The following is a 22,227-nucleotide window of genomic DNA, read 5'->3' as shown; positions in this document are numbered from 1 at the left end:
CTTCCCTTCCCTTCCCTTCCCTTCCCTTCCCTTCCCTTCCCTTCCCTTCCCTTCCCTTCCCTTCCCTTCCCTTCCCTTCCCTTCCCTTCCCTATCAGGTCACACCTGCCTTCTGGGGCTGTCTCAGATCATCTTTCAGTAGCACCTGCACCAAGGGAAAGGAGTCTGATTTCCTCACTTCTGATAAAGAGATATTTTGGCCAGTTCTTTCCTTTATCACTGCAAACTCCTTCTTCACCTAGGATGTGCTGTCACTCTGCTGGGAGGCTTCCCCCTCACCACACAGCTGAATTTAAATTTAAATACCATGGCTACCCTTATTACACAATTGAACTTCATTTGTTTTAACCAGCTCTGGTGGGTTATTTAGGAACAAGCCAAGCACACTCTCCTTCTGCTCTTATGCTCTCTTACCTCTGCAGGTCTTTTGGAAACAAGTATAAAGCCGTTATTATCAATGAGGAAGCAATTCAGGATCTGCAGAGATGAAAGAGAAGCAACATTAAAGACAGTTTTTTCCGTGGTTGTCTGGTATGTGCCGCTGTGTGCAGGATGGAGCGGTGTGGGCTTGTGCTTATGGCAACAGCCTCAGCATTTCCACACCTCACCTACCACGGATTTGACACAATTGACTTGTCCTTCTCTGCCTCCATTTTAAGGTATTTAGCTTGTGAGCTGACTGTGACGGAGACTGCCTCTTGCCAGGGCTGTGTGCAGGCCTAGCAAGCTCTGAGCCACACTTAAGAAGACAAGACATCCTGCAGGAAGTGACAGAATATTTGGAGAGCACTTCTCTTTAGTAAAATGCTACCTAATGCATTCCATCTTCAGATTTCAGAGTTTTATAACCACTCATGAAATAACTCTTTCCTCACCATTGAGTATAGTGTTGGTCTTTATTTTGCAGAGCAGGAAATGGAGGCAAAGAGTTTAGATGAAAACCTTTAGGTCTCACAGGGAAAAACAGGGGAAATCCTACATGAACATAGAAGGAAAATTCTCTGGTGATCCCACTGTCCAGAGCAGAGGAGCCCCTGTCCTAAATACAGCTGAGACCAAGGCTGAAGCATTGGAATAAATGCAAAGAGGGGTGTCAAGGATGCATGTCATGCTGACAGGCACTCTCTGTGGCAGCCTTGGGAAGCCAGTGAGACAGTCTTAGAGAACATGGACTCTCCTTAGAGTCACTGGCTGGAATCCCCATGCCCCTGCCTGGGCTCAGCTCACAGTTCATAGCTAAGGAAGATCTAAACTGCAGGTTTGTCTCAACAGCATGAGGTTCTGCCCCAGCTGTGCAGCCTCTTGTGAGGAGATGACAGGCTACACCTGACTTTTGGGGAGACAAAGACCTCCAAAGAGCAGGTGGTCAATCACAACCATCACAGGTATAGAGAAGAAATCTGGGCAACTTACCTCATCCTGACAGCTTAGTGGACAGGCACCGTCCAAGGCACTGCACTGGAAAGGAAAAGCAGGGCATTAACCATGGCATGATCTCATATTAGTCTCCTTCTTGGGACTGCTGAGCTAAAGTTCTCCATACCAGCATCTCATAAAACTCTGTAATTTAGCTGGCATTTCCAAGACAAGCTCTACAGCATGCACCAGTACCACCTCTTGGGTTGGCCACTAAGTGGCTCTGCAAATTCCCCACCTCTCTGAGCAACGTTCCCTTTGCTGAGGGCTCTGATCCTGCACATGCTTCCCTGATGTGCTTCCAGCAGCACCTGTGCACCTCAAGCAGAGACTCGCAGTGTCAAGTTCTCCGGCTGCGAAAGCAAAGATTATTGTGCACCATTGAGAAACCGGCATGCATTCCAGCCTCTGCGAGTATCTGGACTGAACACATGGCGTGATAGTTCAGATTCTTCTCAGGCAGGGATTTTTGTTGTTGTTGCTGTTGGTTTCTTTATTCTGCAGACAGCTAATGACAAAATAGGATGTGAATGGTGCTCCTGTAGCCCAAGGCACCATCCATTTGTTTCACTTAGAATTTCTGCGTACTGGACTTGACATGTGTTTCACAACATTGAACCGGGTGGGGACGTGAAGGGTTAAGTGGTGAGTAACAAAGCCCTTCAGGTGCTTATTGATTTCATAATTGTTCTGAGTTTGCTGTGGCTGCGTGTGTCTGTCTCTTTGTGTTATTTCTTAATGTTATTTTCTCCAGCAGCAGAGGCAAGAAAGCTGACATGGTGTTGCCATTTCTGTACACGGGGTCCCTTTCTTGCCAGAGGTTTTCTGGGGTCATGGAAGGACGCTGACGTGTCGCATAGACTCCCTGCTCTCAGCCAGCTGCCCTTTATTTCTGCAAAACCCTTATAAATAAGCCTCAGCCCCCTTTCTGGATGATTCTCAGTAACAAGAGGTGAATTTGCCATTTCAAACCACAATAAGACCACTATTTTCAGTTAGAATTTGTTTCTCCTTTTGAGTTTTGCAGACCAGAGCCAACAGTTTCAGGTTTCTGTCCCTCTGCTCAACTTCAGAGGAGTCTCAGAAATGCCTGAGCTTGCTTCAACCCCTGTGGCTTTGCAATATCACATGCTCACGCTCCAACTCCAGCTGTTTTTTTGAGGGTCTAGGGATGATGGTTTAAAAACAGGCTTTTGCCCACAGTTGCAAGCATCGTCTCACCCCTGCCTCACCGCAAAATAGCATTGAGTTGTTTTGTCTCCCTGGATATGCACATAGAGGTGGCCCTGTACTTCATCCCTGGTGTGTTCCTTCCTTTGGTGAGCAGAGAATTATGGCTGCAACGAACCACTATTACAGCCTTGGGGGTTAACAAATACAGAGTCCAGAGCTCAGAAACTGGAGCAGAAACCCAAGTGAACCAGAGTGCTATCCTATAAGAAGGGCCCATGTCTCACAGCATCTGCCTCAGCAATTTGAGGACTGAGTCTTGCTGCCGCTACTCTTCCAGACCCGGAGAAGCTCCAGCAGTGCCCAGTGCCATACTGGCCATGCAGCATTGGAAGTGCAGTGAGGACCCTGATCTGAGAGTACCACCAGCTTGCAGGGAGCCCCTGAGAGGGTGCAGAGCTGAACCTGAGCTCCCTGGATCCTCTGAAACCACATCTACTGCCTTATGGGCAGCAGAGACCAGCCTACCTCACAGCATCCTCCTGCTGTTGGTCAGGTCTCCGAAACACTGCGACCCAGAGCCCTTTCAGCTTTGCCAAAGACCCTTAATTACTGTGAAGACAAACACAGCCTATGACAGGCTTGAACTATCTCCAGTGACTACAGACAAGGGACAGCGCCTATAATACGCTGGCACACAAACGACACAATGACGAAGCCGCGCTGTGCTGAGGCACGCCGGGATGCCTCCCCGTCCCCAGCTTTTGTCTACTTACATCACTGTCATTGGGCTGGGAGACAGGAAGCACAGCGTGGACATCCAAAGGGGCACAGCATGTGGTGAAGCAGGAGAGAGAGAGAAAACAAAATCTGTTAGTCATTCCTCTGTTAAACAGCGGTCACGTCCTGCGAAACCATACGCAGGCTTTTTTCATACCAGCACCTACCAGGGCCGTGGCGTGCAGGCACTTGGTACACAGGCCTCCTTTCAGCTTCTTTAATAAGCCTTCCTAGTCTCACTTAACGCCCATGTGGGCTTGTTTGTGTGAGAACTGCCTGGGTATGGCCCTCAGGAGATTTTTAAAAATGAAGCTCTTTGCTGATGCTTCAGGATGTGCTCATGTGCTTTGCAGAAGTATTTTTAGCTCAGGTTAGGTTTATGTTATCTCCCACCTGTGAGGATGCTCCCAGCAAGCAGCCTCCTGCCTCCTCCTCTCTGTTACACCCATCTGATGGCAGTTCCCTCTCCTGACAGCAGAGAGCTGCTTCTGCCCTGCGCTGCTTCGATTCTTTCAGTCTCGCCTCTCCAGAATACCTCCTTGAAAGGAAAGCCCGGGGCCAAAACCCCTGGGTGGTAAAGGAGAAGTGTTTCACTTTTCCTGCCTCTCAGACTTGGTGGTGGGCTGTTTTAATTATTCCACTTGTCTCAGTCCAGCAAGTGTCCAAAATTAGGACAATACTGAAAGCTTATCCCTGAAGCAAATAATTTTGACTTTGGCAAGCTGGTAGCATTTCATTACCATTAGCAAGCTGATAAGAGAGGGCAGTGGATTTTTTTTTCCATGTGCCCAAAATTGCAGATTTCCATGAGGTTTCTGAAAGGCTGAATGAGCACAAACATATTTCCACAATTAAATGTGTCATATGCAGCAGAGCTAATGCCAGGCCAGGATGCTGACACCGTCAACATGGCATTTGCGGAACAGACTCATGGCTCACACAGCATTAGTGCCGTCAAAGGATTACGGAAATGTGTGACTTCAAACTAATCTACCTCATAAATCTTTTAATATGAATTCCACAAAAGCCCTCATAAAAATGTCATCAGATATGATGTAACATAGCAGTGACCTAGCTGAGAAAGAGCATTAAATTGTCTCTGCCTGATTGCTGATGCTCCTACCTGTTGCATGGCCATCCAAAATTTGCGTTGGAGCAACTCCAGCTTAATTTGCACACCCACCGCTATGAGAAACAAAAAAGGGGGGGAGGAAAAGAGGAACATGCAAGAGAGAGAAAAGACAAGCACAAGTTAGGAAAAGAGGGGTAAATATTCACCCGAAGTAACGGGACGGAAATCCCAATTGCAACCTGCTTCCAAGTGTGAAGGATAAGCATCGGGGAATCAGCGCTGAGTCAGACTGCCAAGTTAGAGTCAGAGGTTTAACAAAGTAGAGGAAAAGGCGACATGGGCTGCTGTACTGAGGTAATGACATCCCCCTCCCACTAACCACTACAGAGCTACGAACAAATTAACAAAAAAAAACCCCAAACCAAATAACAACACGAACCACCAGAAAAACATCAGGAGAGTGAGCATGTGAGCTTTAATCTCTGTCTTTTGTAGCTTTGCCTGGCCAGAACAGATTTTTCTGATCACCCCAGCCTCACCTCCAGCACCACACAGCATCAATCAGAAATAAAGCAGGTCAGCATGAGGAAGGGATTCAAAAACCCACCTGTCTCAAGGGGAGACCACAGTGATTTAGATTGCTCCTAAACCACTACGGAAGTACAGAAATATGAATGCCACTTGATGGAAAAGCGTCAATTAGAAGTAGTGCTTCGTTAACCAGTCCCAGCCTAGTGCATGCTCCACTAAACAGAAGTGTGTGTGTGTGTGTGTATGTGTCTTTCTTAATGAAGAGCGTCCTAATTTCTCGGCTTAATTTCTCTTCTATTCCCAGCATCATGTTCCTGAAGTAAGGCATAGTTCCACATGAGAAGAAATAGTGCAGGGTCTCCCTGACAGAATAACATGGCTGTCCCTGGGTAGGTTGACTACAAGTACACATAATAACCAGTGCAGTCGTGCACAGCCTGGCACGGCAACGGGGAACAACAGGGCTGTGTGTCAACTAGTTGAATCCAAGAGCTCTGCAGGAATTGCAGCCTCCAGCAGGACCTTGAAATAGAATATAAAGTGCAAGTAGAGGGAGAAAAAGGAGTAGAGAGGGAGAGTTAGAGCCTTTTTCACAACAACCAATATCAGGCAGATGAAGTGTTGCTGTTTCTACAGATTTCCTCTGAATTAGCAGGAGCTTCAAAGCCTGGAACAGATCCTTTAAATCTGAATCACACCGTGTGGGTGCTTTTAAGTTAACAGTATGATCTGGTGCTCTAATTCAGATGGGTATGAATTAAAACCAGAGTATGCAATAGTGTATTTTTTTTGCAGCATGAACAGAGATCTTGGCACCTGGCATTGGTTCCGCCTTTTATACCAGTGTCAGTGTCCTTCTTGTCACATTCCCACTGCTAGTACATCTTACAAAATTCTATTCACAGATGCATTTCTCATCCAGCTCTCCCTGCTGTAGACTGAACCTGACTGCCTGTACGTGGGGGAAATTAATGATTTTGTAGAGCTGCCTTGCCCTAAGCCTCGCAGAGCACAAACCAGACACAACAAGGAATGCAAACAAGGTAGAAAGGATGGGGCTGAGTCCAGCCCAGGTGAAGATTCATCAGCTTCAGTGGGGCTATCGCAGGCACGGCTTGGCTTGGTGCCTCTGCTGACAAACTGGCAGTCCACGCAGAAGGCAAATGGTGCTGTTACTGCTGAGCCCAATGATATTCAGGTGTCCGATTTGGTACGCAGCTTTAAATATTTTGTTGTCCTCTAAAACCACCTCAAGAAAGAGTTATTCCCCTTATGACAGCAGATCACACCAATGGGACTGAACATTATCCAGGACGTAGAGTTTTTATGAGACTTAAAGACAAGTTGATACCTTCAGAACTAACCTTGCAGTGCAGAGCCCTACTGAGTCCCTCACGTTTGTGCCAGTGGGAACATCTGCCCTCAAATTATTCTTCAAAGGGAGCTTTGCCCTTGGTTGTGTATCCTTGCCTCTGCCCAGGAGGCATGAGTAGCATGTACCAAACTTGGACAGAGTTGCCTGCAACATGAGGAAGGAGAGTACCTGGGAGCTTGCAATAGTGGCTGGTGGCAGGGATAGAAAGCAGAGTTTCCTAGCTCTCTTCTTCCTCTTTCCACATTGCTCACAGCCATGTCTAACTGGTCTGTGCATCTGTCAACAAGCCCCATCCTTTGGATGCAATCTTTGCAGCTCTAACCTCTCCATAGGGCTTGAGCTTACTCATCTTTTCTGCACCAGCCCTTTCTTTCCTTCCCAATGGTCCAGGAAACATTTCTAGCTATTCCCCATGGAGCTGCATAGAGCACCCCTCTCCTCCTCACATCACAGCACAGTCTGAAGAGGACAATGAAAGCAAAACTGGGGCCTTGCAGACAGGTTTGTCTGTCTGGATGGTGCCCATCACAGGGAACAGTTTGAGAGGGATTGCTCCATGCTCCTGCCTGGCAGCACCACTCCTCACCAGTCATGGTGGATCAGCAGCACCCGGCAAGAACTATAAGAAACTTCCACGCATTCACGTGATCTGAGGAAGATGTGTATGCTGAGGAGAAACAGGCCACAAACACCCTTCCAGTGCTAGTAACAAGAGTTGCCTGAGCACCTTCAGGCTGTTGGTGAGGACAGGTAGAAAGGAGGAAAGCAGTGATTCAGTCTGAGGTAAGGATGATGCTACAGCTCGGGTGGGAGTGAGAAAAACAGAATAACCCTCCCCTCTGCTTATTCCAAAGTGCAACTGATTGTTAATCAGCCTTTTTGCTCTGGTGTCAAAGAGCATGCTGCAGGAGCAGGAAGATCTGAGGCCCGTGAAATGATGTGTGGCCCTGGGGTGCAGCACAGCAACAACCGTAGAGTCCTTTGAGAGACCGTGGCTAATAGTTATATTCCTACTAATGTGCAAACAACCTGCGCAACTGTAGGATCCCAGCAGTGAAATAAAACACAAGGACAAGCAATGCTGCACACCTCGCCTAGTCAGACGTTCCTTCATCATGTCAGTGAGCCACCCAGCCCTGTGCGTGACTTCTCACCAGCAGGCACCCTGCCTGCAAACCAAAGCAGCGCCCGCTGCATGGCTGCAGCCGCTTTCTCCGGACTTGTGTGCTGCCATTTACCGTGGAGATAAGAGTCTGCCCCTCCACCTGTTCATCCCTCCGTTGAGCATGTCTGCCTCATTAGCTCATCCTCTGCGTGTCTTTCTGTCTGCCTTCCCTGGCTCCTCTCTTTGATGATCCATATGCTGTTCTCATAAGGAGCTTTTCCCCAAGATTTAATTCTTGGGCCTGCCGCACGACAAAAAGGCACAACGAAGAGTCACAAGATTACATCCTGTAGAGTGCTTATCAAGATGTACCTTGCCATTCATAACCTGTTTTCATGGCAGCCGGTCCAATGGTTAAATAAAACCCATCATTCAAGGGAAGAAGGTGCCAGAGCAGCAAAGCAGCTCTGCCTGTACTGTCTATTTGCATTTCCCATTCCCTGTTTCTGAAATATTCCCATTTTCCCTCTTGAGCCAGCAGCGGAGCTGTCCTGCTCAGAATTTTACTTGAAGTGTCCTAAAAATTTTGCTTTAAAAATAACTTTCAGGCAAATTAAAATTAACAAAGGCCCAAACCAAGGGCAGTATGTCTATGATGAACCTGACAGAAGAGGCAGTTCAAGTGGATCAGTAAAAGAGTAATTATTGCAAATGTGAGCTGCCAAGGTCCTCAGCAAGCTGGAGGAAGGCAAGTGAGGGGTCAGATTTTGGGGGGGCAGGCTGCAGGAGCCCATGGGAGAGCACAGAGGGAAGCCTGACAGAGGCAGTGGGTTGGATTCAGGTGCTTACAGCACCCCTGTACCAACAGGCTGTGTCGGGGAGGGCAGGGGATGCCTCTGTTATGGTGTGGATGTAACCGCACCCCACATTTGTGCTGGACATGGGGGCTGAGCACGCTCTACCCACCACACACCAAATCCAGGGGAGCAAACTGTGGGTGCAAACAGTCTCACCCATTCCCCGTGGTCCAACTACCCCCCACCAGCACTCCTCAAGTTCTCCCTGAATCCCCAAGGAAACTGAGACTGGGTTGTGCTGCATCCAGGCAGGGGAGCATTACAGCAGCCCCGGCGCTCAGCTGCTGGGGATGCTTGGCATGGCTGGGCAGGGTGCAGCCAGCCCTATGTCTGCCGGCACCTCTCGCTTAAATCTCTGTCTCAGACACACTGCTTCCCCCCGTTGTCTCTGGAGCACCAGTGGGAAGGGGGTGACCTGCTCCCAAGCCCCTGGCTTTCTCCCCTGCTGCCTTGCCTTGGCTGCAGCCGCTTGCCTAACCCCTATACTAAACCCAAGGTTTGTCTCTCCTCCTCCTACTTGTGCCTTTCTCTCTGGGTTTATTGTCATCAGCCATATCAGGCAGGGGAGGGATGGAAAGAGGGGAGGAGGCATTCAGCTTGGTGCCTCCTCTCATAACCTGTGCCTGACCAACCTGCCTCCGAGGGGGCTGTGAGGAGCTCCCCCCATCCCGGCATCTCCTCACCCCTCCTCTATCCCCTTGGCTCCCCGCACCCTGAGAAGGATGGCGGCAAAGCGGGGAGGAGGGAGAGAGAGGGACTGACAGCAACTGCCCTTTCTCCAGGATGGGTTGAGAGAAATGAAATCCTCCCGAGCTCCTTCCTCTGGGTGTTTGGGAGCAGATCCTGCCTGCCTGGCGGGGTGACTCCTCTGCGCTGTCTGTGCGCGCTCCTGTGTGTGTGCTGTGCCACCGCAGATGTACCCCCAGCTGTCACTTCCCTGCGCGCAGTCGCTCCCTCTCCCGCCTCTCTCTCTCTTTCCCTCTCCCCCTATTTATTATTTACGGAGGATTACAGTCCCTTTCCCACGCTGCCATCTCACCGTGCGGCTCCTCTGCCCTCCGTGCGGGGCGAGCGGCTGGCTAGGAGGGGCTCCTGGAAAGTAAGAGAGCCAAGAGCCCAGCTGGCAACCGAGGGACTTACTGCTGGATTTGCTTTGGGATTGTACCGGGTTCGCTAGAAGAGCTGCTGTTCTCACAGGAGGTTCCGTTCCACACAGAGAGAGGTAAGTAGAGATGTCTCCCTTTTGTATTTCCCCCACCCCCTCCTCGGCTATGCGAGATCAGTGGGGCTGCCCCCCAGGAACTGGCTCCCCTAGGGAGAAAAGCAGTGGTTGGGGGTAGCACCGTCTGCCAGACGGCATGGTGCAGGAGTCTTGGTTGTGTGAGGCTGATGGGCAGCGAGCTCCCCGATAAGGCAGAACGACAACCCTGCCGCAGAGGCTGCTGGTACTGGTTCCAGTCCAGTTTCAGCACGGGCAACTGGGAGCAACTTCTCCCAGCTGTGAATGGCACCAGCGTTTTTCACTGCAGCTCGGGCAGCTCAGGTGCTGTGGTCACCGGGTGCCTGGCAGCTCCCGGAAAGCTCTGGCTTCTGTCCCCTCCTCAGGGCTGTGAGAGGGGCCAGCACACAAGGTGCCACTCACCTGGCCCATGGTGGCTTTGCTAAGTCTCAGCTGTCTTAGTAAGAACAGCCTAAAATGGAGAAATGAGGATCAGAATTGGACAGGTCCAGCTGAGGAGTGTGTATATATGTGTGTGTATGTGTGCATGTACAATTTCACTCACAAAGCTCACAGACATGACCACAGGACATGAAGTGACAAGTGGGACAAAAATAAGTCCCAAGTTGCTTCCAGCATCCCTGCAGGCTGAGCCTGTGATTTCTGAACTTTTGGGCAGAAGATACAGCACTGAGGGTGGGGGTGAAACACAGCACAGAGAAACTTCACAGCCTTTTCCAGCACTGCCTGGGAGGCGAGTGGGAGAATGAGGTCCCAAATGAGCTGATGTGAAGCCCCCTATGGGATATGTATGTGAGCGTTAGTATGTGCGTGCATGTATATACATGTGCATATATACACACGCACAGACACGTGCAGACATACATCCCACTCAGGGCATTCTGGCCCCCTTCTCTTGCTGCCTGCCCAGTTTATTACTGCCACTGCACCTCATGCTAATTAAGTGAGACATGTAAAATTGGAGCTCTCCCATTGTGGGGAGAGAGGATGCCACAGGCCCACCAAATGGACCATCAGGTAGCCTAAATGTGGCATGTCCAGCGCATCCCTGATGGCAACAGTGTTGAGCAGGGTACAGCACTGCTCTGCTGTTGGTGCCTGATCTGCCACCCAAGGATGCAGGGAGAAATGAAGATGTAATTTGGGAAGGACTGGAGCAGCTGCTATCACAGGGTTTAAAGAAGAAAACCCTTAAAAGACAGCGGGACCCTTAAAGGCACACAGAGACTTGTCATAAAGCAGGGGACATTTCTGGCAGTGAGGAGGAGGGAGCGCCTTTCCAGAATTGCAGACCATTTTTCTTCTGAGCCTTGTCACTCAGGTCTGTTGGGGGGGGTGGGGGGTGGATCCTCCTCTAACTGCTGTGGGCAAACAACATTTGCAAGGGAATTATTCCACATGAGCGGAAGGCTTGCGGGAGTTGTCTCCCCGTCAGACATCAGTGCTATCTCTGTTAGCGTATCTTGCCCTCTTGGAGGAATTAAGGTAAATCCTGAGTAAAGGGGCTGTTTGCAAAGAGAAAGGGGGGAAGCCCTCTTATGCAATTTTCATACCAGATCATAGATTTACCCTTGCCTCCAGCAAAGTGAATGCCACATGCTAGCAGGGTGCACCCCCAGCTCGGATATCTTCATCAGCTACTCCAGCTCCCTGCCCTTCCTCCGGCTTTTCTCAACCTGAAGTGGAAGGGATTTTCTAGGCTTTTCAGCACCACAGAAAGCCGATGAAGGCAGACCCGCGTCTCGGTGCAGCAGGGAGGGCCAGCAGCAGCAGCACAGGGCCATGAGGATACCTGGAGAGGAGCATCCAGGGAGCAGCAGAGGCTGTAACAGGATGGGGACAGGCTTCAGCCTGTGCGAGGGCATTTCTAGGCAGTTCTTCAGTGACTCTTCAGCATTTGCCTGTTGCTGATTCAAAAGAGAGACCAAGCAGTTTCCTTCACTTGCCATGTTTGGTTACAAGCAGCTGCTTACACCGTTTGACATCTGTCCCAGCCATGAGTGTCTCAAGCCATAATTCAAATGACCATACTGGGATGCTCCTGCCAGCTGGGTAATGCTCCAGAGTGCGACACCATGACACACAATCCAGTTCTCAGTGGGAAGGAGCTGGAGTTGGAGTTTCTGGGCTGTTTCTGTCCCTGCTGCATGGAAATACACTGTAACACATACCTTATTCCTGCCATGGCTTTACCAAAATGCTGGCTCACAAAAATGCTTTGTGTGGCTGAAGCCATCCTAATAGCAAGAATATTTTTTTTCTATAAACCAGTTCAATTCCAGGCTGGAGAGGTGGAAGGAAAAGTTGCTCCACCTGCGAGGGGTGGGATTACGTGAAACATGGTTTTATTCACATTGCAAAAACAAGCAGTTGAAAGTTAGGAAATGTTGGGATTCAGGGCAGCGTGCCATCTGCACCGGGTTGCAGCCCTGACTGGTGGGATCACACGCTGTATTTTCAGAAGCTGCCTCATTCAGGGCACCAGCTACACGATGCTCAGGGAGTGAAGCAGGGGGCTGTTATTTTATTTTTTTCTTTGGTATTGCAAAGTGTTTGTCTGTTTTATTTGTTTACTGCCTGCCATACAAACCCTGCAGGCAATACATCATTATTCATTGTCTTGTGGTGTTCTGAAGATGCTTGCTGCTGCAATTGCCTCGTAGCTGATGATAGAGAATTTATGCTTTTGATGAGGCAAAAGAGAATGGTTATTTTCCTTGCTTTTGAAGGGAAATGAGACTTCCCATTTAGCCACACGGGGAAAGAGCAGCAGGTGCAGGACCAGAGCTTGGGACCTCTTGGCTCTTGGTGCCACTGAGCCTTCCAGACTGTACCAGTTTGCTGGCAAAGCTGCCAGCATTTTGGAAAACAGCTGTGAGCACTCAGCAGTTCTGCAAAATGGCCCCTAGGGTCTCATGTTGGGCACCCACAAAATTAGGAATGCATAGACTGTGGCTACATGCCAAAACTGACGGTTGGTATTTAATGCTGACCATATAAAAATAGCCTTATTTATTACAGCATCCTCATTGTAAGTGGAAGTATCATGTGTCCTTTGCACTGAGTATGGGACAGGGTCTTGTGAAAAAAGAAACAGGACCTGCTGGGGTAAGCAAAGGCTGTGTTGTAAGGCATATATACAAGTGGATGAATTGAGGTTGTGCAGGTATTAACTTACATTTAAATGCTTGGCTTTGCAAACCAAATGGCATAATTTATCATATGACAAAAAAAAAAGACAATTTCTTGATTCTTTTTGGATGAATGGGAAAACAAGAGACTTTCCATTATTTATACACTGCAATGTCCCACATCCACCCCAGGAAGGACTGAGACTTAAATTTACAGCAAGGCCATACAAATCTGAACTTCAAGACTGACTGCAAGCAAAGGCTGTTACTTTGAAGAGAAGCCCTGCTACCACATTCATCCTCACTCCAAGGAGGCTGGAAAGCTGGGGAGCTTCCTTCCCCATGGACCATGCCCTCAGATGAGGGATAAAAAAGTAGGACCACACCCTCAGTCTGGAGAGGAGCTGTTACAGGCAGCTTAGCACTTATCACTCAGGTTCTCTTTCCATACCCGACGAGGGTCTCAACTGCTGGTGCTCCCCAAAGCAGGGTGTGCTGCTGCTGCGGCTGTGAGGTACCTGAGAATTTTGCTGTGAGGTACCTAAGTGGGGGGCAGAGGGGCTGAAGGTGTGCCCTGCTCTCCACACCACTTGCATTTACTGGTTTCGATGGGATATGAACATTGCCCAACCTGTATCTCTTCTGTGGCTGCAAACCCTCCAGAAAACTAAAGTCAGATCATATGTGAAGACCCTCCCCAGCCTCAGCAAGCTCTGCAGCATGGGCTGTGGTGTGTGTGCTAACCCAGATGCATCCAAATAGCCTGGTGGGAGCTCTGGGTTGTGAGAGCTGTCACCGCATCTTGTTGAGCTATAGGCAATGTTCCCAGCTTGTAAAGAGCGTGTGTCCCAGAGATACTCAGGCACCCCTGGAGCTACAGGCTGCAGCCCAGACCCCAGGCAGTTTGTGTGGACTTTGCAGGGATGCCTCTCTTGGATGCTCTGGGAAGGTGATGGACATCAATGGGGAAGGGCAGGAAGAGCTCCAGGCTCTCTCTTACAGGCAGCGTCGCCAACTTCATGCCACAGTGGCAACCAAGTGAAACATATCTATGCAACTTAGGAAGGCAGAAAGAGGTCTCCTTCAGAGTTCAGTATAAACGCAATGTGTGAGAACAATGAGAGTCAGCCTTTCCTTGGGAGGTTTGCCAGGAGCTGTGTGCGTGCTGGGTCACTGATCCCCTTATGATAAGAGGCAGAGAGGATTTTTACTGCTGGCATCTCCTGCTCTGCCCCACCGCTGTGCATGCATGGATGATCCCTGCCCCTGTGCACATGCCTGGGGCTCAGGCTTGTGAAGTGAGGCAGCAGTGAAGTTCTTCCCTTGTCCCACCATGTTTTCTACGTCCTTCGTCTCCTCCTGCTCCAACTGCCAAAGTGGCAAGTCACTACCCTCGCAGCCAGGGGTCTCATCCTGAGAGGCCTGCAGCTGGGAATGAGCAGCCAAGGTGCTGGGTGAGGAAGAGAGGAAGGGACTCTCTCAGCAGCTGCGGTGACAGCAGTTCTCCATCACGTTGGCTTCTCCACCAGAAGCAAAAGTAACACGTGTCAAGCACTAGGAAGGCTAGTGAGCTTGCAGGCCTGGGTGTATTGCTATGTAAAAAGGCAAAGCCATTTCTTGGGCTAATGCAGACAAGAAGGATGGCAAACAAGCAGGTACAGGACATTTTGTGTGCAGAGGACCACCCAAGCTTGCAGAAGCTCATCTGATTCTAGGAATAAGGAAGCACAAGGAGAAAGGCTTATGGCTGAATTGCCTTGGCCCCCATAAGATATAACAGGGGTTTCTTGATACTGATCTGGAAGCCTCTTGATTTGGCAGTCTGGCCACACTGTTTGACAGATGTCTGCCCTAGTGCCCCAAGGACAGAACTGTGGACTGAGAGTTTACACTAATAAAAAAACTTACGTTTTCCTGTTTCCCTGCTAAATTGATGCACCTCCATCTACTGCTCTGTGCGTGTAAATGTATGTCTCATTTCAGACAGGCTGGCACCTTCCCTCTCACAGACCTGCTGCATCCTTTAGGTCTCCCTAATAGGAGACTCAGGGAAGGTACTGGGTCATCTCAAAATTTCTAAGCCCTCAGAGAATCCTTCACAAATGTGGGCCCATACATACCCTCCTTCTTGAATACCACCTGAATAAAAACAAGAAAGAGATTACTTTGGGATTCAGGGCACCAACCAACTAAGAAGTGTGAAAAACACCTGTGTGTGTGTTGGGGAGGGGAATGAGGACCACAGAACCAGGATTCTCACTCCAAGCTGCTTTCTCTGCCTGGAGCCTCTCCCTGGGCTGTGCCACCCACCCACACCCCTGGGGTAGGGTCGGCAGGAAGTGGGGAGTGGCATTTTAAATGCCAGTGAGCTGAAGGATACTCATGAGGTGTAAAGGAGAAATGGGGAGCAGAAGGGTGGCTCCCTCAGACCTGCTGGGTCAGGAGCGGCCACAGTCCTTCTTTTAAGGATTAAGGGCATGAGCTGCTGTTGACCACAGGATTAACCCCTGCAGGAAATTAAAGTCATAGAAAAGGCTCTTCACTCCACAGCTGAGAGAATGAGAAAAACTGGGATCTGGATTAGAATTGGCAGGGCTGGTGACAAGCCACCACCCACAGCCAACTGTTCCGGGCTGGATCAGAAAATGTTATCTCAGTCTTTATGTAGAACCCCCATCCACATCTCACTCAGTTACCAGTTTTTGCCAACAGAGTGAGAAGAAAGACAACATCACTCCGTGGCAAGAAAAAAGAGCAGGAAACTGGGTAGCCAGCTCACGTGTCCCTTTTCTGAGCCCCTCTCCCACTCCCTCACCCACTTCGCTTCTCAGCTGCCTTTCTTTCACATGGAGAAAACATGCACGTGGTCTGTCGCGTTCAGAGAAGATGCTGGCACACACATGGCTGGATTTCTTCCTGTCAGCTGCCCCCTCAGCTCTCCTCCTGCTGCTGCTCTGGGCCTCCTCCATCTGCTGCACTCTCACTGTGCTGGGACTTTCCTGTCACTCCTGTGTTGGATATCCCGCTGTCCCCACCTGCTTCCACAGCTTCCCAAGGAATCCCACATCTCCGTGGCAATCTGGGTCTTTCCCATCGGTGCTACCCACCCTGGCTTCCCTTCAGATGCTCTGTGCTTTCTCAGAGGGTTTGACGGGGCCTGATGCCTTTGATATTTCCAGCCCTTCCAATATCTCCAAATTTCGCTATTGTGCATTGGTCAAGGAGGTTTGGCATGCAAATAATGTTTCCTGCTTAAGGTACAGGATGAGGAATCAAGAAAATTGGCTTCTCTCCTGATTTTGGCACCAGCCCATCAGGAAACTTTGGGAAAGCCCCACCAAAACTCCTTTAGTCTATGTAACTTTGATAAGCCCTACAAATCACCACTGCAGGACAGGAGTGTATTTACAAGCCCAAGTGATCCAGTGCAAGCCCTGTACTTCGCAGCTTTGAAAATCTTGAGTGGGGAACTGATGTGGGCTCATGACAAGGCATCAAGAGCTGGGCAGCTGGAATTTCAGCCAGCCAAACTCATCAGCCAGTTTTACCTCTATCGTAGTTTACCTCTCCATAAAATGGGGATAAAATTGATTTTTCTTGGAGGGGCCTAGGGCGGAAACATTTTTTAACACCAATCACATTTGCATTTCAGAGGTGCCTACGCATTGGCATTCCAAAGATCAGAAGCTTTTTGACCTCTTCATATCCCAGAGAACAGGGTAAAGTTTTTATTCACACCAAGTCAGGAATGTGGCAGAGTCCCTAACACCACCTTACAACAAGGTTTTGCACGCTTTCTACTTTACAGCTTTCTATACGAAGTGTTTTGCATAGCTGTGATCGATCACTGCAAGTCAGATGGCACCATTTCTTCTGCAGCTGGGTTTCTCGTGTGAATTTAAAATGTGCTTTCCATTGATTGTGACAGCAAAACACTAATGAATCCTGAACACATGTGTTAATCAGCAAGTGCTGGAAATGAAGCCCCCAGCTTTTTAGCTTAGAAGCTCACTAGGGCAGCAACACACACTGTATGTTTCTACAGAGCTGCTGAGCTTGGCTGCCACCTCTGGGGCTTTTGCAGTCCAAATAAACAACAAATGAGGAGCTGAAACAAGGTGACCTCTTGTGGTCAATAATTTGCTAAACTGACCTACCAAATTGGGGGGCCAAGAATGGCATCATCTCCATGCCATTTAAACCCACTTGTGGTACTGTCAAGGGCACAATTCCCCACCAGAACTCATCAGACAGGTTACTTAATTAACTTCTGGTTGCTGTGATCAGATCCTATGGCTGCTGTGTCTCCCTGCCCTCTGTAGGTCAACTCTTCTCCCCCAAGGGCTGATGCAGGAACAAAATACAGAACAACACACATTAATCACTAGACTCTGGAGTACCACTGTCCCCTGCATTATGGGTGATGATAATAAACAGGAATCCTAAAAGCAACAAGGAAAGGCGAGGAAAAAAAGAGAATCTCCTTAAAGTGTCCTCCCTCACCCTGCTGCATTTCCGATAAAGGCTAAAGCAATTCAGCATTGGAAAGGAGAAAGGGACTTTGCCACCTCTTGTCAAGGAGAGTGTGGGAGAGGGATGAACGTCAGCGTATGCTTCCTGATAATTTATTGCTGGCATCTGTTGCAGCCTCTGGTACCTACCCTTTTGTAATATAGGTCACCCGCATGCCCTGCCACTGCTCGTAATCCAGGCTGTTAACGGGGAGTCTGATCCCTGAGCCATGATCCAAGGGTTAGTGCTAGGGACTAGGAGAGATAATCAGAGACAGAGGTTGCTGGGCTCTGTTTCTGACTGCGACTCATCCGAGTGACACAGTCACCTGTCTCTCTAGCCTCAGTGTCCCTGTCTGGAAAATGGGATCTACCTACATAGAGCAGAGACACTACTGGTTACAACCTCAGCCTTGCTTCTCGGGGGTCATTAAATATAAAATAACACAACCACCACCTACAACTGTGGTAAGGGCCATTCGTAAAGTAGATGGAAATCTTTGGATGAAAGGTATCACAAAATTGGGAAGTGTAACTAAACCAGAATGTGGATGCAGGGAACTGAAACCCTCCCTACCCTCACAGTGTGCTCCTTGAGACCTCGCTTATGAAAGCTTGGGCTTTAGAGTGATGCTGCAAACATTACTGGTATCTGGGCAGGGAGAGGTGAAGCACAAGAGAGTGGTAGTGCCTGCTGTAGCTTTTATGCCCTGGCAAGTGCAGTAGAGTCATTACAATCTCCTCAGCATCTCCTCCCCAGCAGTAAAGTTCCCTGTTCAAGCTAATTAGGGGAATCCTCATTAGAGAGTCCTCTAGAGTCTGTCAGCAGGCCAAATGTCCAAGTGGCACTTCAGCTCAGTGTATTTTTGGCCACCAGAGCCCATGGGCCAGAAATTGATGATTTCATTCTGTTGCTTTGAGCTGAAACTAAAAAAGTTGTCTTCTACTGTCCTATATCAAATGGCAAGAAGAAAAGGCCATCACCAGCCCCACAGGCTGCCCTGTTCATTTCTCCAGAATCTGGGAAAGAGAATCAACTCCAAGCACATGGAGGAAAGCTCAGGACAGTGTGTCCCGTGCATCACAGGGGATTCAGCTGACACATTGCTCCAGGTAGAAGGAACCATCTAGTAAGCCTGGAAAAAGACTAATGCCTGGTTATGGAGCCCTTGGGTGACTTCAGAGCATTCTGAGCTCCAGTGATGCAGATCAGCCTCGAGCCCCGAAACCCAGGCAATGCCACGCTAGTTCAGAATGGATGGCATGGTGCCTCTCCTCTTGGGCTGGCGGTGTATGGGAGACACTCCTAGGTCTGGCAGAGTCCTTGCTGCTAGAAAGGTCCCTGGCTGTCAGGCTGAAAGCAGCTGGATAGATTTGGTGGTGCTCTGGAGAGTCTGGAGGTGTGGGCAGGTGTTAGTTGCCCCAGGACTATTGGGGTTCCCAGTGCTGCGTTGGCAGTGAGCGCAGCTGGCCTGGTGCTCTGCAGAGCAGAAGGCATCTCTTGGGCCACAGTAAACCAGCTAATTAAGTCAGAATTAAAGACAACTCAGAGAAAACCTTTTGGAAAGACACTCTCAAAAGTCTTTTCTGTCTCCTTGCTCTCTCCTGGCTGCAGAATATTAATCTCTAAGGGCCTAAAGTGCTTATGGGCGATAGATGCATGGGAGAAACTGTTTTTTTCTGCACCGTTGGAATTAAAATTGCTCATAAACATACTACTTCAAGGCCTAAATGCAGAAGCTTATTGTCCCTTACACTTCAGCAGTCAGGAACCGCTACCTATCCCAAATCTACTGCTCTGCCGCCTGAACTTATTCTTGGAGAAGCAGGTAGTTTTGTGCAAGCCATGGAAGTCACAAAAGAGTTCCTGGCATGTGTGCAGGCCCAACTCTTTGTACACATTTGTGAAAGTAAGCTAGATTTGCACCTATATCTGCATACATACATGAAGACAGCTGCTTTAAAGTCATAAACGTGTATGAGCACACAAAGGGTGGCTGCTATCTATGGGGCGTGGAGTGTTGTGTTTATGTGACATGCATTTAAAATAATCTTGGGTTTATCAAGGCGCCTCCATCTTCGTGCGTGTTGCAGCGCAGGAGACAGCATTAAAGCCTGAACAGGTGTTAATCACTATGCACTGTAATAAATTCTAAACATAGGGAAAAGGCTTATTTATACACGGCTGCTCCTCCCACCCTGCACTTTGTGCTTGAGCCTTGGTGCTGCCTGAGAGGGAGAGGCGCCGATGAGGTACCAGAAACTAGTGCCAGAGCTGGACTTGCCCTGCCAGAGCACCAGGAGCGAGGGGCAGAGACCCTCACCCTGTCACCATCCTTGCACCTGGGTATGCTGGTCCTGCTCCAGCCCCGCACTGTCCCCTGGGGATGTTGTGGCCAAATTGCAGAGAGTAGCAAGAGGAATGGGGGGGATACCAGCCCATGGCCTGAGTGGGGGCCTGGGCTGAGGGGACCCCACAGAGGGAAGCTATGCCACAAAGCACCCAAGGAAGCTGTTTTGTTTTGTTTTAAAGCTTAGCCCCCCTGATTGGAGCCAAGCCAGCTGATACAGATGGGGTGTTACAAAACAGAGCCAAAAGGCAAGAGTGCAAGGAACAGAGCTATCTATAACCCTGACAAAGTTAGACGGAGTGAAGGTGGGGAAAGGGGAAAGACAGAGCATGGCTGGCAGCCCCTGATGCCAAGAGCAAGGACGCGATCGTTTGGTGATAGGATTTGGAGCTGATCGACTCCCGCTATCCAGCAGGCAGATAAGGCTCTGTGGCTGTCAGCTTAACTCTGCCGTTTATTCCTGTGCTGTAGGGAGTTAAATAGAGCACACGGAAAGCCTGCAGCCGAGGAGAGAAAGTCAAGGAGGGAGAGGGAAGGAAGAGGCTGTAACTGGACAGTGCCCGGGCAGGCGGGTGGCAGTGGCTGCGGGCAGAGCCCCTCCAGGTAAGTGCTTGCGGCTTTTCATCCTCCTTGTTAATACTGACAGCCAGGGACAGGAGACTTGAGGGGTGGCATTTATGATGGAGGCATTGATATGGGGGAAGCTGAAAGTCTCCTTCTCAGCCAGGGTGAGTGCAAGCACTGACTGGGGACAGCTATTTGTTGCGGCTTCTCCTTTAGCAGGGACTACAGAGAAAGGGCTCCAGCTCGGTTTGGGGAATGGGGGCTGCAGTAGGTGAAGGCTGGATTAGTTTTGGTGCCATGAGAGGTATTAATCTATTTGGTGCACTGGCATTTGGGTAAATGATCTAAATAGCCTTGCAAAATGTACTAGTTCAGGCACTGAACCTACTTGTCTTTCTCACTGAGATGCTAATTTAAATATATGATTTACATTCCTATATAATATAAATCAGTCACGGGAGCCTGGGGGAGGGGGAGCAGCTGGCACGTGTGTGGGGAGAGTGTCCCGGTGGGAGCGCAGCGCCCAGCTAAAATAAAGGCTGTAGATGTTGTCAGAGCCACACAGAGGGGATGGAGGATGGTTTATTTCTGTATCTTGGTTGGAATGTGTCCCTCTAACTGCTGCTGTGTCTGTGGGTGGCACGTCAAAAAGCAAGCAGGGGAACAGGAGGGTCTGCGGTGTTTTCCCTTTTCCTGCTTGCTTGTATAAAAAAGGGAAGCAGGAGAGAAGGAGGAACCTGTTGTCAGTCTTTTATTGTCAGGGGAGAGTTTATGGTCTTTGGGTTTCTAATTAGATTGAGCATTTTTCCTTCTTCTAATTAAGATGTAATTCCTCTCTTTTCAACACTCCTGTTCAAGTCTCCCCTGCCCCAGGTCCTCCTTTCTCCTTCGAGGCTTGCTTGCTCCTCAGCTCCTGCAGTTGCTGCAGTGTGGAATCCCCAAGCTGGAGCTGTGTGTTTGCTCAGCCCTTCTCTTGCCATCACATCCATTTTACCTTCGAACAGAAAGGAAGTGCTGGTGGGGAATTCGGGGAGGGGGGAGAAGTGGCTTCGCAGCTGCTGGCGCCCAGACCTCAGAGAGCCTGAGCCGTGAGACAGGGGAAGGATGCACAGGTGGTACCAGCCTGCGTGGTGGCGAGAGGGAATGAGCTGGAGTCTGCTGCCCTGGCAGCAGCACCTCAGCAATTCATCCCATTAACCTTGAGCACGAGGCTAATATAGCTCCTGTAGCAGGCGATTCAAGCACAGACTTGTCTCTTCGCCACTTAGGTGAATCAGGTCTTATTTCTGTACTGCAAGGTTCAGAGTGAATTAACGTTGAACCTTCATCACGCTGCGCCTCCTGCAACATCCTCCATCCTTCCTCCAAAACACAGCTGATGCCTCAGAGCCAACACTCTAGTTGAGGGAGGGGGAAAGGCAACACTGAGCCCAGTCCAGCCCCACGTCCTGCACCCAGGGAACTGAATCCCACCCGCTCTGCTCTGCTCTCCCCCTCCAGGACTCAGCAGGCAGGCTACAAGGTCATTCCTCCTCCCTCCGAGGCCGTGTGCCAGGCTGGCTGGTGGATGTGAAGACACGCTGGAGAAGACAACGATGCTGCCTACAACTGCTGGCCACCGGTGGAGGAACAGGTTCCTCATGAGGTGGCAAGAGGCTTGTTGTAAGTAACACCTGCTCAGGTACTAAGTACAGTGATTCTGTTTGTCAAGGGAGCAGAAAGAAAATAGGTCACATCAGGGTTAAGAATAGGGGAGAGGGACAGCTAAGAATGGAGATGTTTGAACTAATTCCTGATTCCTTTAGAGGCCAGGCTAGCTGGGAGGGAGAGCGAGACTCTAAAGATGAAGATGGGCTTAAAGTGGGACAGTGAGTGATGATTGTTTCTGAATTCCAGTGGGCCTGGCAGGTGAGAAACAGTGAGACAGATACCACCGCACAAAGATCCACCCCGAACACTTCTCAGATCGGCATCCTGTAAGCTGCAGACTCCTCTCTGTGGCAGGGGTTTACACGTAGGCTGCTGAGCAAGGGTCACGGCTCCTCACGGGGTCACGGCAGAAGTCATGACAGATTTTAGAAGGGAATGCAGGATGCAAATGCAGAATTCTCCCACTGGGCACTGC

General features: G+C 49.7%; 2 protein-coding genes across 3 annotated transcripts in view; one reads left to right on the top strand and one right to left on the bottom strand.

The window, feature by feature from the left end:
• The window catches only part of CACNA2D4 (calcium voltage-gated channel auxiliary subunit alpha2delta 4), a gene marked incomplete at its 5' end in the record, with an annotated part of 134,766 nt that overhangs the window by 24,480 nt on the left and 88,059 nt on the right, over positions 1 to 22,227 (bottom strand). Inside the window, 4 exons of the mRNA XM_082074558.1 lie at positions 414 to 476; positions 1,413 to 1,457; positions 3,362 to 3,376; positions 4,489 to 4,550. Coding sequence (XP_081930684.1) covers positions 414 to 476; positions 1,413 to 1,457; positions 3,362 to 3,376; positions 4,489 to 4,550 — 185 coding nt within the window. The remainder of the gene's footprint in view (positions 1 to 413; positions 477 to 1,412; positions 1,458 to 3,361; positions 3,377 to 4,488; positions 4,551 to 22,227) is intronic.
• LRTM2 (leucine rich repeats and transmembrane domains 2) overlaps positions 1 to 22,227 on the top strand; it is a gene marked incomplete at its 5' end in the record, with an annotated part of 107,150 nt that overhangs the window by 78,442 nt on the left and 6,481 nt on the right. Inside the window, one exon of one of the 2 annotated variants that reach the window (XM_082042924.1) lies at positions 21,603 to 21,764. In XM_082042924.1, the coding sequence (XP_081899050.1) occupies positions 21,698 to 21,764 (67 nt within the window). Of the gene's footprint in view, positions 1 to 21,602; positions 21,765 to 22,227 lie in introns of those variants that run through there. The other variant, XM_082042925.1, reaches the window with a different exon arrangement.

Source organism: Streptopelia decaocto (genome assembly GCF_964273445.1).
Source record: "Streptopelia decaocto genome assembly, chromosome: 1".
Taxonomy (NCBI): Eukaryota; Metazoa; Chordata; class Aves; order Columbiformes; family Columbidae; genus Streptopelia; species Streptopelia decaocto.
This window is presented reverse-complemented; position numbering and strand designations above follow the sequence as displayed.